Below are 15977 nucleotides of genomic sequence, written 5' to 3'. Positions count from 1 at the left end.
CTAATGATGATCTACTTGTGAATTTCAGGATGTCTCTAAAATGTCTCGAGTCTTTAAGGAAAATCTGATGATGCCCCGACCAAGCTCGGGATGCCCCGACCAAGCTCGGGACGCCCCGACCAAGCTCGGGACGCCCCGACCAAGCTCGGGACGCCCCGACCAAGCTCGAGATGCCCCGCTGTGTCGACCGCGAGCAAGGTCTCCCTCGACCTCGGGTACAATCTAATGATATCCCGATCAAGCTCGGGATGTCCCGCTGTGTCGACCGCGAGCAAAGTCTCCCTCGACTTTAGGTACAATCTAATGATGTTCCGATCGAGCTCGAGTTGCCCCGCTGTGTCGACCGTGAGCAAGGTCTTCCTCAACCTTGGGTACAATCTAATGACGTCCCGACCGAGCTCGGGATGCCCCGTTGTGTCGACTGCGGTCAAGGTCTCCCTCGACCTCGGGTACAATCTAATGACGTTCCGACCGAGCTCAGGATGCCCTGCAGTGTCGACCACGAGCAAGGTCTCCCTCGACCTCGAGTACAATCTAATGACGTTTCGACCGAGCTCGGGACGCCCCGCTATGTCAACTACGAGCAAGATCTCCCTCGACCTCGGGTACAATCTAATGACGTCCCGACCGAGCTCGGGACGCCCCGCTATGTCGACCACGAGCAAATTCTCCCTCGACCTTGGGTCTTATCTAATAATACCCCGACCAAGTTCGGGATGCCCCGACTAAGCTTGAGACGCCCCGCTGCGTCGACCTCGGGTACCACTGAACGAAAATCCGACTACGGATCGAAATACCTGAGGCAGCCAGAATCGCATTCGCACTACAATTAGATCCGAGCCAGAAGACTCAGTGAAATTCTTCAAAAAACACCAGAATCACATTCGGAAGCGAATGACGCGCAAAGTTCTACTCAAACAGCCAAAGATAAAGGTTCGTTGGAAGCGTGAGCGGAAACAAGTCCAAAGATACAACAAAGTCGAAGAAAATATGTATTTCATTAATAAAGAGCCGTAGGGCAAAGTACAAAATATTAACTCTGAGGTCGACCCCCTTGGCCGCACAATGGCTTCAGTGGTCGACCTCGTTTACAAAAGAAAGGAGGAAGGAAAAGCTAAGTTCTAAGCAATACAAAAGCAAGTCTAAAGCAATGATCATGACAGGTGAAGAAAGTTAAAGTTTCATTGACAAAAGCCGTAAGACTAAGTACAAGATATGGGCTCTGAGGCCGACCCACTTGGCCGCACAATGGCCTCAGTGGCCGATCTCGTTTACAAAAAAGAAAGAGAAAGAAAAAACTAAGTCCTAAGATATCTCCGAGGAGGCGATGATCTCGACGCCGGCCTTGGGTTCTTCTGCAAGAACCGCCTCGGGTTCTTCTGCAGGAGCAGCCCCAGGATCCTCCACAGGAGTAGCCCCAGGATCCTCTGCTGGAGTAGCCTCAGAAGCGTCCATTGTGGCAGCCTTGGGTAAAATTTCACAGGTTGCCTTAGGAGCTACCTCAGACTCGGGCTCGACGAGCACAGGGGCAGGGCTGTCCGCAACATCCTCATCTGCGGGAGCCCCCAACCGAGGTCAAAGGTTGCTGAAGTCGAGCTTGGGGCAAATCCTCCGCACCTAAGCCCGAAAATCCTTGAAGCCGCGGATGAGCCCGTCGACTGCTTCCTCCTCCAACATTTTGCGGAACTCGGCCGACTCGCGGAAGATCTGCACCGCATTCCGAGTGTGCTCCAGCGCCTTCCTCTCTTGAGCTTCAAGTTGCTCGATCTTCAGCCGGAGGAACCCTGCTTCGTACTTTTGGCCTGCAAGCTCGGAACGGGCGTCGGCCAAACGTGCCTCAGAGGCACGGAGCTCCGACTTGATCAGAGCATGCGAACCCTCTTCCTCATCAAGGCGCTCGACCTTGGATCGAAGCTCGGCCTCGGCAGCCTCCATCCTCGCGGTGGCCTCCGTCTGCTTGTCCTCGGCTTCGGCGAGCTTCTTCTCGGCGAGCTTCTGCTCCCTTTGACTCTTCCAAGCTTGATCCTGATAGTTAGCCGATGCCGAGGCTAACATATCAATCTCGTGGAGGTGCTGCAACGAATGAAAGCGATGGTTAGCTAAAGTCAATAATTTAAAAGAACATGAAGGTGAAAGCACAAGGAAGACTTACTCGAACGGCGGAACAGTAGGCCTGATTGATAAAATCGCCGATCCCACGAGCTTCGAGCTTGGCCCAGTCAGCTGGGAGAAATGTGCACCAGACGACCTCGCGAGCAACTTTGCTGTGGTGGAGAGCCGAGTCGCCTTCAAAAATTACCCACTTGGGGTAGTAGAGCCTCCTCTCAGGGCGATCATCGACCCCTGAGGAGCTCGGAAGATCGGGCCTTGAAGAGCTCGGCGGCGGCGCGCTCGAAGAACTTGGGACCCCGAGACCGCTGCCTAGCTTGGGTCCTGAACACTGCAGACGGATGACCCTGCGGGCTTTTGGAGGGCTCGAGGTCGGGCGGGCACCGGCCGCTGATCCTTCTACAGCCTTAGCAGAAGCTGGGCGCTCGGCGGGGGGAGCCTCTTCTTATCTAGCCTCCCCAACCCTCTTCTTGCTGTTCTTCCGAACGAGCTGAAGAGTTTCTGCTTCAAAGTCTTCGACCTTGACAGGGGAGGAAGTCGAGGTCAGCTTAGGCCTCTTCGTAGACAAAGGACGAGCTCCCCCATCCTCGGCCACTCTCTTGTTGTACTTGGCGAGGAGGGCCTCATTGCTGAATACCATCCCTATGATTTCTGAACAAAGGGAGAAGGAAACTCAAGTGTTAAACCAACCCTAAAAAAGAATGAAGCAAAGAACAATAGCATGAAGAGAGGAGCAATGCACCGCCCTTATCCCCAAAGCGCGCCGAGCTCAGGCCAACATTTATCAGGGCCTCTTCGCTCAGGAGGTCACTCAGAAGAATATCCCCTTTGAGATCGCGAAGAGCCGCAAAGACTTTCTGCTCGCTCGCGGTTAGGTCAGGGGCCTTATTATTAGCCCTAACTATCGGCAGGCTCCACGTTGGGTTGAACCCCCATGGACGCTCGGAGGAGAGAAGAAAAATTTCTCCTTCCATCCCCGGATGGAGGTAGGAGCACCTCGGAACAGCGGCCTACCTCCCCGAAGGGCAAAGCATAGCCATCCTCCATCTGCGGGGTTAGATTTCAACATGTAACACCCGCGGAAGACGTTCACTGAGGTCGGTATCCCGTGAGCGAGGCAAAGGGACAGTAAGCCCACGATTATCCTCCACGAGTTCGGAGCAAGCTGCGCTGGGACGAGGCGATACCTCTCCAGGAGCTCATTCATGAACCCGTGCAGTGGGAACCTCAGGCCGGCCCGAAGTGTTTCTACATACACTCCGACCCGACTTGGAGGGGGCCTAGTAACTCGATCCCACGGCCCAGCGAGCTCGAGCTCGAACTCGCGTGGGAAGAACAACTGGGTACGAATCGTGCCCAATTCTTCTTCGATCAGGTGTGACCTAACCCTGTCTGGACCATGGCTCACCTCTGGCCTGAGCTCCATCCCACGAGAAGAAGAAGCCCCAGTAGAGGGAGAAGCACCGCCCGGCATTGTCTGGCTCACAGTATAAAAAAGAAGGAAAGGAGAAGAAGAATGGGGAAGCAAAGAAGAAAGAAAAGTAGGCCTCCGAGCGAACGTGAGAAGAAGACCTACTGTGGTTCTTGCTAGAAAGGCTAATGGTCAGAAACGAAGGACCAGGAAAGATCACCAGAAAATGCCCTGGAGCACCTCCGAGGAAGACTAAATGATGATCGGGAGAAGGAGAAAATGAAAGAAGAAGAAGACAAGGGCTACGACAGCCAAATGAAGGTTCTTAGGGCTGGCTTGGACCTTATATAGACTCCTCCGACGGACCGGATCGACAAGAGCAGACCGCGACTCCCGCCCAGATCACGCCACGTGCCGGCCTCAGAAACTAAACCAGCATATCAACCTGGATTGTCGCTTTAAAAGCAGAATCAAAGCGGCGTCCCTTTGAATACTAGAGCCTCATCATGAACCCGTGGCTCGAAATCGCCTCGAAGAGCAAAAAGCTGCCACCTCATGCTCTCATTGAAGACATCCAAAAGTGCCCTTTCCCCTCCTTTCGAAATGACGAAATGATTTGAAGCCGCCTAATCTCATCAACATGACAAAAATGACTACTTACTTCGCCCGAGCTGGGAAACGGCTCGAACTCGGAAATCAGAGGGTAGTGTTGGGGAAAAAATGGATCACTCAGAGCACGTGGTCAAATCACTGAAGCTTGGTGACGAATATGATGACGACAAGCGTGCTCTCGGCAGTCATGACCTCAGCGTGCCCGACCTCGGCACCCACGGCCTCGGCATGAACAACCTCAACAGTCACAACCTCGGCAGGCTCGTCTTCAGAAGGCATGACCTCGGCAGGCATGGTCTCGGCCGAGTTAAGCTCGATTGACGTCAAGGCCAAGAAAGACCCAGTCAAAGAAAGAAACCGACCGCCACTCCACCAAAAATCAAGTCCTCCATATCCGGGAACAAATTCCGCAATCTTCGCCTCAGCGGCTGTCAACTTTTGAATCCACACGATCTCAACGGATCGCTAGCTAGCTCGAAATCTCGGGCTATTTACGGTAATTTATTGATTCGCACAATTACGCCCGATTGCAGGTAACCGCTACACCCCCTCCTATAAAAATGAGGGGAGGGGGGGGAGCTCTAGGCGAGGGATCTTATTCTTCCTCTCTCTGGCCAGAAAATATATCTCCACTATCTTTATTATCTAAAAAGTCCCTCTTTGACTTAAGCATCGGAGGGCCTTCGTCGGAACCCCCGGATAAAGACTTTTTGCAAGTCCACCGGAGACAGCAGCCCGCCACTGCATCACAGCCGAAGCTCCTCCTCCTTGCCTCGCGGTCATCCCTAGGTCCAATTTCCAGCAACACTGAACATGACATCACAACAACTATAGATTAGGTTGTATGCAACAGAAATGGACATTCTTCCAAATTTTATAAATTGTATTGACATGTTCAGGTGATGTTTTGCTCCAAAATGCGGTACGATGGTGGATGGAATATAGGTTTATTTGCCTGATCTGTGATTGGAATCAGGCACATGGACACAGTATGATCATTAACTAGTAAAAGAGAAACTGGCAGATCAAAGCCATTGGTGTTGATTCATATGCATGAGTTTCAGACTGTCGCCTCAAGTTCCCTTGGCTCCTGTAGCATGCCAAAGGTTGACGGTAAAGCATCGAAAATAGGCAAGGGTTCATGAAACCAGTCAATTTTCAATATATACATGTTATAATATCGTTTTTTCCATGCAACCTCTCCTTCACATGTCATGCCAACAAATGAATGATGGTTGCGTGTTGTTTCTAGCCACTGCCGACGGGCTCAATTGACTGACTGGTGGGAAAGAGTGGCTAGAAATTTCTTTTGGGATATCGCGTCGAGTTTGGATCCTGTCGTGCGTGTTTTGTGCCGTACAGAACTCAATCGCCGCCACGTGAGCTATCTGTCTCGATGATTGATGATGCGGCGGTGACTGAGAGCTGTAGAACGCTCTTCGGTGCAAGCAAGCGCCGCAGTGGATCCCGTTGGAGTCAATGCCTTTGCTCCCATTTCCTATTACATTCCGGCATCGATGCGCAAACCTGATCACCGATAACCTGTGAGAGAAATCAGATCTAGCTGTCTCTAGCTTTGCCCCCAATTAGTCTGGGAAGAAGATGGCGATGATATTGGAGGCCTTCGTTTCAAAATTTGCTGAAATGCTGGGCGAGTTGGCGAAGGAGGTTGACATGCTCTTAGGTGTGCCTGGCGAGATCCAAAAGCTCCAGAACAAGCTCCGTAAGGTCAGCAAAGTCCTTGCCGATGCCGAGAGGAGGAGGATCAATGATGAGGCCATTGATGACTGGATCAAGCAGCTCAAGGATTTTATGTACGATGCGGATGACATCCTCGACCTCTGTCGCATTGAGGCGGACAAATGTAGCGAAGGATCTTCGTCCACTTCTTGGTTGCGCTTCCCCTTTTCCTTTCTCCCTTGGTTCCGAAAGCCTCTAGTTTCTCATGAGATTGGCACGAACATTAGAGAGCTCAATCAGAAGCTTGGGGAGATTTCGAGGTGGAGGTCTGAATTCAATCTCGAGCTCACCACCCCTGACAAGCAGCAAGGGACATCTCAAATTAGTCGCAAGACATCTCCTGTAGTTGAGATTGATATTGTAGGATCTACAATTGAAAAGCACACTCAGAGCTTGGTTGATTCGCTAATTAAGGATGACGGACGGAGAAACATTCTTGTTTTCGCAGTTGTGGGTCCTGGGGGAATTGGCAAGACCACGCTCGCTAAAAGAATATATAATGACCAGAGGATTCAGGAGGGGTTCTCAGTGAAGAAGTGGGTGTGTGTATCGCAAGAGTTTGATGAGATAAATTTGCTGAAAGATATCATCGGTGATGCCCAGGAGCAGAGTAGGTCCTCGCTTGAGCCCAAAGTCGAGAGCAGTCTTAGGGGAAAGAAATTGTTTCTTGTTCTTGATGACGTTTGGACTGCAGAGGTTTGGTGTGACTTGTTGCATAACACGCTAAAGAGTTGTGTTGCTGGCAGTAGGATCCTTGTTACTACAAGAAATGAACAGATCGCGATGCAGATGTTGGCAGTGAACATCCATCACGTTGACAAATTGTCTTTAGAGGATAGTTGGTTATTGCTTTGCAAGAAGGTGTTCCTGACAGGAGATGAGGTCGAGATCCAGCATCTCAAGGACATAGGGATGGAGATTGTTAAGAAATGTGATGGCCTTCCTCTAGCCATCAAAGCGATTGCAGGGGTGCTATGCACGAAGGAGAAGACTTGGACAGCTTGGAATAGAGTTCTTGAAAGCACTGCATGGTCCACATCCGGGCTACCTGAGGAGGTTGAGGGAGCATTATATTTGAGTTACGAAGACCTACCAAGCTATCTGAAGCAATGTTTTATATATTGCTCATTGTTTCCTGAAGACTATAGAATCCCTAAGAAGGATATTACTGCACTTTGGATTGCTGAGGGATTTGTGGAAGCTGAGGGAAGTTTGACTGTGGAAGAGACAACAGAAGAGTACTACAGAGAGTTGATCATGCGGAATCTTCTGCAGCCATATGCGGAATCTAATAGTGATCGGCCTGAATGCCAGATGCATGACCTCCTGCACTGTCTTGCTCGGTATCTGGCACGAGATGAGAGCTCGATTGTCAGGAAGGTGCACGAAGTATGCAGCAGAAACGGGCCGATGAAGCTGCGCCGTGTATATATAAGAGACCATGAAACAACGAAAATATTTGATGTGTTAGTAAAACAGGACTCGCTGAGGACTCTAATGTGGAAAGGCAGCCGCATGTCTGAGACTCAGATGGATGTTGCTTTTAATAAAAATTCTCATTTAAGAGTGTTGGATATCAGCTCGTCGAAAATTCAAAAGCTCCCAGATTCTTTGGGTAACCTCATACACCTGAGGTACCTAAATATCTCATGTTCCCAGATAAGCGTGATACCGGAAAGCATAGGGAATCTCAGAAATTTACGGTACTTGGATATCTCATGCACCAAGATAAGCGTGACACCGGAAAGCATAGGGAATCTTAGAAATCTACAATCCTTGAATATGTGGATGTGTTTGCGCCTTTCTCGCCTTCCCAACAGTATCGTGAATTTACACAACCTTAGGAGCCTCGATCTAGATCATACAAGTGGGGTTGGGATGCCGGCAGGGCTAGGAAGGCTTCAAAATCTTCAACTACTGCGTGGATTTATGTTGCAGAGCAACCGGACAGAGGGATGTTGCACGATGGAAGAATTGAGACCTCTCTCGTGTCTCACGGATCTCTCAATCGAAAAGTTGGAGGGCATACCCAGCAGCTCCGAGGCAAAAGCAGCCGAAATTGGAAACAAATCCAAGCTTAGGTCACTTGAGCTGAGTTGCGCACGAGACCTTCAACGCACTAAGGAGGAGATGAGGAGAATCGAGGAGGTGTTTGAAGAGCTCCACCCTCCATCTTGCCTGGAAGCACTGTGGATCAAAGGTTACTTCGGCCGTGAGTTCCCAAAGTGGATGGCAGAGACATCTTCATCAACATCAATTCTTTTCCCAAATTTAAGGCGGTTGGGGCTATATTTTTGCAATTACTGTGAGCGGCTTCCACCTTGCGGGCTGCTCCCTTATCTTGAACATCTTGACGTCAGGGGTGCTGCATTAGTCATAGACGTTGGACCTGAATTTTTGGTCGGCAGCAAAGCAAGAGTAGATTCTTCCAAGCATGCATTCCACAAGCTGGAGACACTAAGGTTTCTTGATATGCATAATTGGCAGGAATGGCATTGGGATAAAGGAACACAAGCAATGCCACGTCTAAAGTACCTGAGCCTTGATCTGTGCCCCAAGTTGAAGTCTCTTCCCGAGGGTCTCCTGCTCCACGCAACCTCCTTGACAAAATTGGAGATCTGGAATGCCGGCAGCCTAACAACCATTGAGAACCTCCTTTCGCTCAAAGAATTGTATATAGTGAACATTCCCAAGCTAGAGAAAGTTTCAGACCTTTTTGCGCTCACAACCCTCAAGGTTGGCCACTGCCCGGAATTGCAAGTGGTGGAGAATCTTCAATCTTTGAAAAGGATGACACTGATCGAGTTGGAGATGAACTCACTCCCATCATACTTACTGAAAGGAGTGCAAAGAGGTCCAAAGAAAAGGAAAAGAGTAGATAGACCTACCAAGACAAGGAAAGGAGTACATACAGCTCATCTGGAGGAGCTGGTGATCCACTGCAACTTGGGACTGATGAGAAAAATTTGCCAAAAGGCCAGCCCGGAGTGGCCAACAATCCAAGACATCCAGCGGGTAAATGTATACACAAACTATGGATCGGTGCATGCCTTCTATAACAAGTCCCCCTTCAGCTTCACTACAAATTTCAACGGCACCAGCAGCAGCAGCAGTGGCCTTGCTCTGTGATCCATGCCGCCTCCATACTCCTTTTCAACTATGGCTACAGTTCTTTCTAGGTATATACGTTGCTTTGACCTTCTTCATTTTATGTCTCTTTGCTTTCATTCCCTCCGAGACAGGTTATGTTCGTCAATCCTAGCAACATCTTATGACATCTTTACATTGCAATAGCAGCCAGCTGAACCCTTTTTCCAATTCTTTGTTCGGACACAAAATATATATTCCTTGATACATATTTTAAATTCATTTTGATTGGACCCTTTCACCAATAATGGAGAAAGTTTGTTAGAACCTTTTTTCTTCTTAGGGGAGCATGTAAATGAACTAGAAGAACAGGGACTCTAAGCTTCTTTTTAGCTAATGGACTTAGCAATTGTTCTTTAATTTTCCTTTGGCACGACATCTATTCTTGTGGATTGGGTTTCCGAGGAATAACTGGATTTTCAGAAGATCTTCTAAATCTTTATCTCAAATTCTGTATGATATTAGATTTTTTCGAAGAATGGAATTCAGTTTCTACTGCTAAAAATGCGACTGGTTTAGATCAATTTAAAAGGCCATGCTTTACTTAGACAGTTTTAGAAGGCAATGTTTTCACTAGACAATTTTTGATACTTACAGTTGCATTCATTTCCTTTCTCATGAAATAAATTATAGGGGAAGCCTTCTTTTTCTTAAAAAAAATATTAATATAATGGCATTTCAAAAAGACTAAATATATTTATGTTGCATTACATGAACATAGGTAAAAATACAATTTTTCAGGGTGTTAATTTTTTACATCCTTAGCCTTCACAAAATGAAGGTAAATTAAGGTTAGATTAATTATCATCACCGCTCATCCTCGTTGCCAAATTTATGCTTGTCTATATTTATGTGGTTGTAGAGAAAAATTAGAAACTTGTTATTGAAAAGGAAACTACAATTTATTGATCTAAGATGACATTCTTGTGTTGGAGATTGTTATTAATATCCTCCACATTCTCTTTTAAGTTATATTTTATATGGCTCTAGATCATGAAGATGGAAACTTAATGTAGCACGCCACAGATGTTATAATTAATCCAAAGTTTATGTATCACATTTTGCAGGTTCACCTGCAAGAACTGTGGGATCATGGGATCCTGGTTTTATACATACAAGTTTTCCAAAGGACTTGTAGCCAAATATAAAGTGTCTAATTTATTCTACATTTTTGTTTTGATATATTGATAGCTCATCTATAGTTAAACTCATAGTGCAAGTTACACAAGATGATTCCATATTCATTGTCATTTTATTGACTTTGAAAATTAATGATTGCTTCTATGAGCAGTCTTATGAGGTCATAATAATCATATATAATAATGTTGCTGGTATACATAATGGCTTGGGCATAGATTATTTAATGGTTCGTACATTTGGACTCAGTTATACAGTTTCAAAGCATCTCCTTACCGTGGACAAGACTCGTTGCAGCGTGTTGTCATCTTTGGTGATATGTGGAAGGTAAGAAATTTTCTATTAGCTTCACTCCATGATTGTGCCCAATTCTGTATCCTTTTTTTTTTTTTCATTTTTTGATAATTGATACCTATCTTGTTCCTCAGTATGTTAAATCTTTGTTAATGCTGTCTCCATAGAGTGATTTCTTTTTGTTCATGTTTTATGAGTCCTATTCATTCTTTTCTTGAATAAATGGTATGATACTGCATATTCTGAAAATGTGAAATTTTCAGACAACGCTCAGAATGAGTTTCAAAACCTAGGAATAAATCATTTAGATAAAGATATTTAAGAGTAAAATGTATAATAATAATTGACTTTAGATCCTCTATATGATTTGTTTTGAAATTAGATTTCTCTAGAAGAAAGTACTAGAGACTTAGTGAAAAATTTTCATGGACCAAGTTAACTACATTTTGGCAATTGAAACTTTCATGGATCACTATCATAGGGATTGAAAGTATGCTAGAAGGCGAGAAAGATTAAGTGGTAGTCAGCCAGAGAGCCAGTGATGAAACCTAGGACTATAGGTGGCTGCATTCGTGGACATGTTTTGATGTGGTATGGACCTACATGATAGGACTTGGAAGACTGGAACTAAAGCACATTTAAGTTAAAGAATTGGCCAATGAGTGGCTTGGGTGGGGGTGAGTAAAAATGCAAAAAAGTGAGATTCTTGTCAGCATGAGTGGTATAGAAGTTTACAGGAAGAAGGCAGAGCTTGGCAGGAATGATGCACTATACCAGTCCCAGATTTGAAAACATCATAACCATCGAAAACACAGAATAGTTTAACATCAAAAACTGATCAAAAGTCCAAGAAAACTATTATAGTGGCTTGGAAATCATAACGGAAAACTATTTTAAGAGGAAACAAATCCAAGAAAAGCATGAGGTGAAGGGACATGAGAAAAATGTAGTAGAACCATCCACCAAGAGCCATTACTTCCATAACACAAATGGTCATAGCTGTCCAGCCCCAATTTATTAATCTTTTTTTCCTTGTCAAACTGGTCACATATCCACCTAGTTGCATCTTTTCTATATAAATGAATTACAGATGTCCATCAATGCCATCCGCTGCTTCTTTCTGGATGATTTCAAGGCTATCTGCTAAAACTATTGTAATTCACCATCATCACTGTCTTCAACTTCCCATCTAGTGAATCTTCCACTTTTTGGATGTGCCTTATTGCTTTACCGAAGCATATGTTCACTTCTGATTCTATAACCTTTTCCTTTCTGCAAGCACTTGCATGGTGCATGGTTGCCCGATGCCAATAACAATAGCTGGAAAAACTTATTCCATGTGATTGGGTCAAAAAATTTTATATGGGACATGTTATCAATGCTGTGCTTTTTATTACTATAAGTTTTTTTTTTTTTTGACGTTGTTATCAGAATCACATTACAAATACATTCCTAAAATGGCTTTTTTATCAATAATGAGCCGACAATTATCTAATATAAATTACGTGGCCAGGTAAAAGGTGTCAAGTTCTTTACTCATAGAAATATTAGTGAAAAATGGAATTTGTTCTAACATATCCTCACAAATGTTCTTTCTGGATTCTATTTCAGGTGGAAGCTGATGGTTCCAATGAATACAACAATTTTCAGCCAGGTTCCTTGAACACCACGTACCAGCTAATTAAGGACCTGAACAACGTAGATATGGTTATTAATATTGGAGATATATGCTATGCAAATGGATACATATCACAGTGGGATCAGTTTACATCAAAAATTGAACCCATTGTTTCAGTTGTGCCTTATATGATTGGAAGGTTAGTCTCATTAGTTCGCTGTTCCATAGAACATCATTCTCTTGTTAGCATAGCAAATAACATTTGAGTATGTTTTCCCTTCAGTGGTAATCATGAGCGTGATTGGCCTGGAACAGGGTCCTTCTATGGAAATAAGGATTCAGGTGGAGTATGTGGCATACTAGCTGAAACCATATTTTATGTTCCTACAGAGAACCGGGCGAAATTCTGGTATACGACTCAAGAAAGTATCTCTGCTGAATTTATTTTTTCTGGGGGTCCTCTCTGAAAAGACATAACATTTGCTTTTATAGGTTCCATGATCTAGTTGTTTAATGTAGTACCCATTAGATCGCTTAATTCAATTAGTGAAATCTCTTCTGGATCAAACAACCAATCATTTATATTTTTTCATTGATTAATGCCTTTTCCTCTCTAGTTATATCTATCAATAACTTAAGAGATTCACTGAAAACTTTTAAACAAGCAAAGTTTCTTTTGAGTTGAATCAAGAAATGACTGCCATATAAGTTGTCAGTATGGATGATATTTTGATTATCTTATGCGTCATTATTTTGTATGAACGTAATACAGAAACATTTATGGTTGTACGGTACTCCAGTTGAGTTCGATCCATTAGGCATCTCTTTTGAGTAACAATTCTCTGAGAATTTCTTTGTGCAAAATCTTGTATGGAGAGTGAGATCTCTTCAGCATTGTAGGGCATTGCACCCTAAATTCCATGTTTTTCTTCTTGTTTTGATTTGTAAATGCCTTGCAGATTAAGGACATGGTATTGACTGCTTGTCTTTTTCTTGCATTGCTATTATAACTATAATAAAGCTGCTGTAACTTCTACCATAGGAATGCCCTCTGCTTATAATATTGAAATATTTAAAATTCTCGTATCATGATACCCACTTACATTGTGGCATCTTGTTTCTGTAGCCAAATAATTCATCTTAAAATTTGTTGTTTTTATTGTTATCATCAGGTAGCCGGCAGATTATGGTGTGTTTCGCTTCTGTATAGCTGACACCAAGCATGACTGGAGACCGAGGACTGAGCATTATGAATTCATCAAGACAAAAGCAGCCATGGTTGATCTTCTTTCTCATCGGGTTCTTGGTTATTCCTCTGGAGCATACGATGGTCTCAAAGGATCCTTTGAGGAGCCAATGGGAAGAGATAGCCTTCAAGAGCTTTGGCAGAAGTATAAGGTTGACATTGCCTTCTATGGTCATGTCCACAACTATGAAAGAACATGTCCAATTTACCATGTAAATATATTATCGGCAATTGGGCATTCCATTTTGTTAGTCCAAATACCAGCCATGCTAGCATGAATACAAATCCTTCTTAGAGGCATTGGCTGCTTCAAACTACACTAATCACATTGAACCATTTAAAATTTAACTGTTTCTTTCATTTTATTCCTCCAGTGAGAAGCTGATGGTTTCATAGATTTGTTCCCCACTTTTCTTATCTATTCCTTTCTTCTTTTTGTTTCTATATATTGAGCTTGATAAATATATCTTCATTTGGTTGCAGAATACTTGCGTGCGCAATGCATCACACCATTACAACCATCCATTTGCAAAAACCACCAATGAAGTTGTTGGAGGTGGAGGTGCCAAGCCTTTCCACTTTCTCCCCCGTTCGAACACTGTGGAGTTATTTTCAAGACTTTAACTTTGGATTTGTGAAAATCACTGCTTTCAACGATTCTTCACTGTTGTTTTGAGTACAAGAAAAGCTGCGATGGTAGGGTCTATGACCCTTCACGATCTCACCTGATCATCATGACATCGTAGTTTGCACCGTTGACAGTTGCTCCAGGACCACATTGGCTACTTGTGCCTGCCTCTGAAATGTATTAGTCAATGTATTGATTAGAAGGGAGGGTTGTTATGTGATGACCAATCTTGCTTAAGGATGATATGCTATCTCAATGCTAGCAAAACTGCTAATAGATCATGTACTGCCAGTGCTTAGATGTGTTAGATTCCCACCAAGTTCATCAGTTTGAATTTTCAATATAAGTTGCATCTTCTAGCAATGTTCTAATTTCTATGTCATGGTAATGTTATATTCGGGGACAACCAAGCAAGCAAGCGCAGACTGGGCTCAAACCAGAGTACACTAAGGATAAGGCCAGGTTTGTAGGCTAAAGTTCTAATGCTAATCTAACAACTTGAAATATCATATAAGACCATCTGGTTAAAGACAAATTTAACTTGTTACACACCAAACTAGAGGCTATAGCAGGTGTTCAATAATAGTTATGTGGGCCAAATAGAAGGCCTATAGGTGCTATCAAAACCCAGGATCCAACAACCATCCCAAGCCCCGCCAGATTTGCACCCTTTCAATTTAATGCACTGTATCCCCATCAACGTCCAGAATACCTCGTCGGTGACATTTATACCCAGATAAAATAGGGGTATACATGCATCATATGCTTTGAGCTCTTTCTGATTTGCCGGTGTGGGAGGGAAAAGAAAGATATGAAATGACCTTGAACCAGTCATGTTCTTTGAATTTCTCTGGTTCTGAAGCGTGCTAACCTCACCAAAGTTTACAACTTCTTTGCTTGTAATCCACTGGCAGCTATTTCCATGTGGTTATGTATGTAGAAAATCCAACTCCTTTTCATTTTTACTAACCTGTAGGACTAAATCCAAGTATCAATTTAGACTCCCTATGACCCTGTTGATCCATTTGCATTGTTGGCATTCTTTGGGGTCACTTCCTTGACCCTGCATCTTCCCACTTAGCTTCTATTGGCTGTCAAGCTATCGATTCTAACTCTGATTTGTGGCTGCTCTTTCAGCTTCCTGTCTGTACTGAGTTCCTGCTGCTACGAACATCGCCATGTTGTTTTCAAAGAACCACAAGATCAGAAGCAAATAATTTGAACCCATCTTGCCTAGCATCCACTCTCAATTCATCATGAAAGACTCCACCCACTGGTTCCTGTCATTCATAGTGACTTACAGATATTTGAAAGGCTCTGGACCACCAATTGCATGCACTAATATTTGAAGGAATACTAGATATAGAAAAGCTTGGACCAATCACCAATGCATGCTGCTCCTAGATATACCCTTGTGGAGGCTCCACCTTACTAAGTACATGGCCAATTTGATGTACCCGCTAAATGCTGTCATACCAAATGCTGGATCTGACATTGGACTTCAAATATGTTCATAATTATTCCAGGTAAGGTGTAAACTATTTATTCAACCATTAAATATGTTAGATAAATTTAAGACCCACAAGGTTCCTCAAGGGACAAGGACCAGCCCTTTATAGCTTAAAATTAAAATAACAAAATAACAGAAAAATGGTGAAAACAGTTTGTTGTGCAATAACCTCTGCACCAAGTTCAGAGTCTCTCACCAGAGCCCAGAGCACCTGCATCAATTAGCGTCCCCAGTGCCAACTGCTGAACATGGCATCACAACAACAATAGATTAGGTTGTATGCAACAGAAATGGACATTCTTCCAAATTTTATAAATTGTATTGACATGTTCAGGTGATGTTTTGCTCCTAAATGCAGTTTGATGGTGGATGGAATATAGGTTTATTTGCCTGAACTGTGATTGGAATCAGGCACATGGACACAGTATGATCATTAACTAGTAAAAGAGAAACTAGCAGATCAAAGCTATTGGTGTTGATTCATATGTATGAGTCCGGTGAAATGTGCGCTGGTGCAACATCTAT

General features: G+C 44.2%; 3 protein-coding genes across 12 annotated transcripts in view; 2 read left to right on the top strand and 1 right to left on the bottom strand.

The window, feature by feature from the left end:
• The first annotated feature begins 4941 nt into the window (after positions 1-4941).
• On the top strand, positions 4942-14305 carry LOC148715150 (putative disease resistance protein RGA4). Of its 9 annotated transcripts, none has more exons than XM_089930527.1 (6): positions 4942-9051; positions 10414-10483; positions 12062-12267; positions 12352-12477; positions 13241-13466; positions 13798-14305. In XM_089930527.1, exon 1 carries the CDS (start codon positions 5735-5737, stop codon positions 8999-9001), a length of 3267 nt encoding a protein of 1088 aa, XP_089786653.1. In that variant the 5' UTR covers positions 4942-5734; the 3' UTR covers positions 9002-9051; positions 10414-10483; positions 12062-12267; positions 12352-12477; positions 13241-13466; positions 13798-14305. The 9 variants fall into 9 exon arrangements, with proteins under 9 accessions (XP_089786653.1, XP_089786654.1, XP_089786650.1 ...); XM_089930528.1 differs by having other exon boundaries at positions 13241-13526; XM_089930524.1 differs by having other exon boundaries at positions 10406-10483; positions 12384-12477.
• LOC149768569 (putative inactive purple acid phosphatase 27) lies at positions 9032-13938 on the top strand. Its single transcript, XM_089930461.1, has 9 exons — positions 9032-9051; positions 10087-10122; positions 10211-10319; positions 10406-10483; positions 12062-12267; positions 12352-12415; positions 13028-13039; positions 13245-13526; positions 13798-13938. Exons 1-9 carry the CDS (start codon positions 9032-9034, stop codon positions 13936-13938), a joined length of 948 nt encoding a protein of 315 aa, XP_089786587.1.
• A 1161-nt stretch (positions 14306-15466) lies between the features above and the next one.
• LOC103720077 (protein LEO1 homolog) overlaps positions 15467-15977 on the bottom strand; it is a 34058-nt gene continuing 33547 nt past the window's right edge. The window contains exon 12 of one of the 2 annotated variants that reach the window (XM_039126290.3): positions 15467-15694. The gene's annotated coding sequence lies outside the window, so the exon portion shown is untranslated. The remainder of the gene's footprint in view (positions 15695-15977) is intronic. The other variant, XM_088721345.2, reaches the window with a different exon arrangement.

Source organism: Phoenix dactylifera, chromosome 1 (genome assembly GCF_051530095.1).
Source record: "Phoenix dactylifera cultivar Ajwa chromosome 1, Ajwa_hap1_PhDact_Kaust_v1.1, whole genome shotgun sequence".
Taxonomy (NCBI): Eukaryota; Viridiplantae; Streptophyta; class Magnoliopsida; order Arecales; family Arecaceae; genus Phoenix; species Phoenix dactylifera.
This window is presented reverse-complemented; position numbering and strand designations above follow the sequence as displayed.

Coding starts and splice junctions, on each gene's coding strand:
- LOC149768569 (XM_089930461.1), top strand. CDS start 9,032: ATGGCTACAGTTCTTTCTAG. Junction 9,052..10,086: donor ATGGCTACAGTTCTTTCTAG/GTATATACGTTG, acceptor CACATTTTGCAG/GTTCACCTGCAAGAACTGTG. Junction 13,527..13,797: donor GAACATGTCCAATTTACCAT/GTAAATATATTA, acceptor ATTTGGTTGCAG/AATACTTGCGTGCGCAATGC.
- LOC148715150 (XM_089930527.1), top strand. CDS start 5,735: ATGGCGATGATATTGGAGGCCTTCGTTTCAAAATTTGCTGAAATGCTG.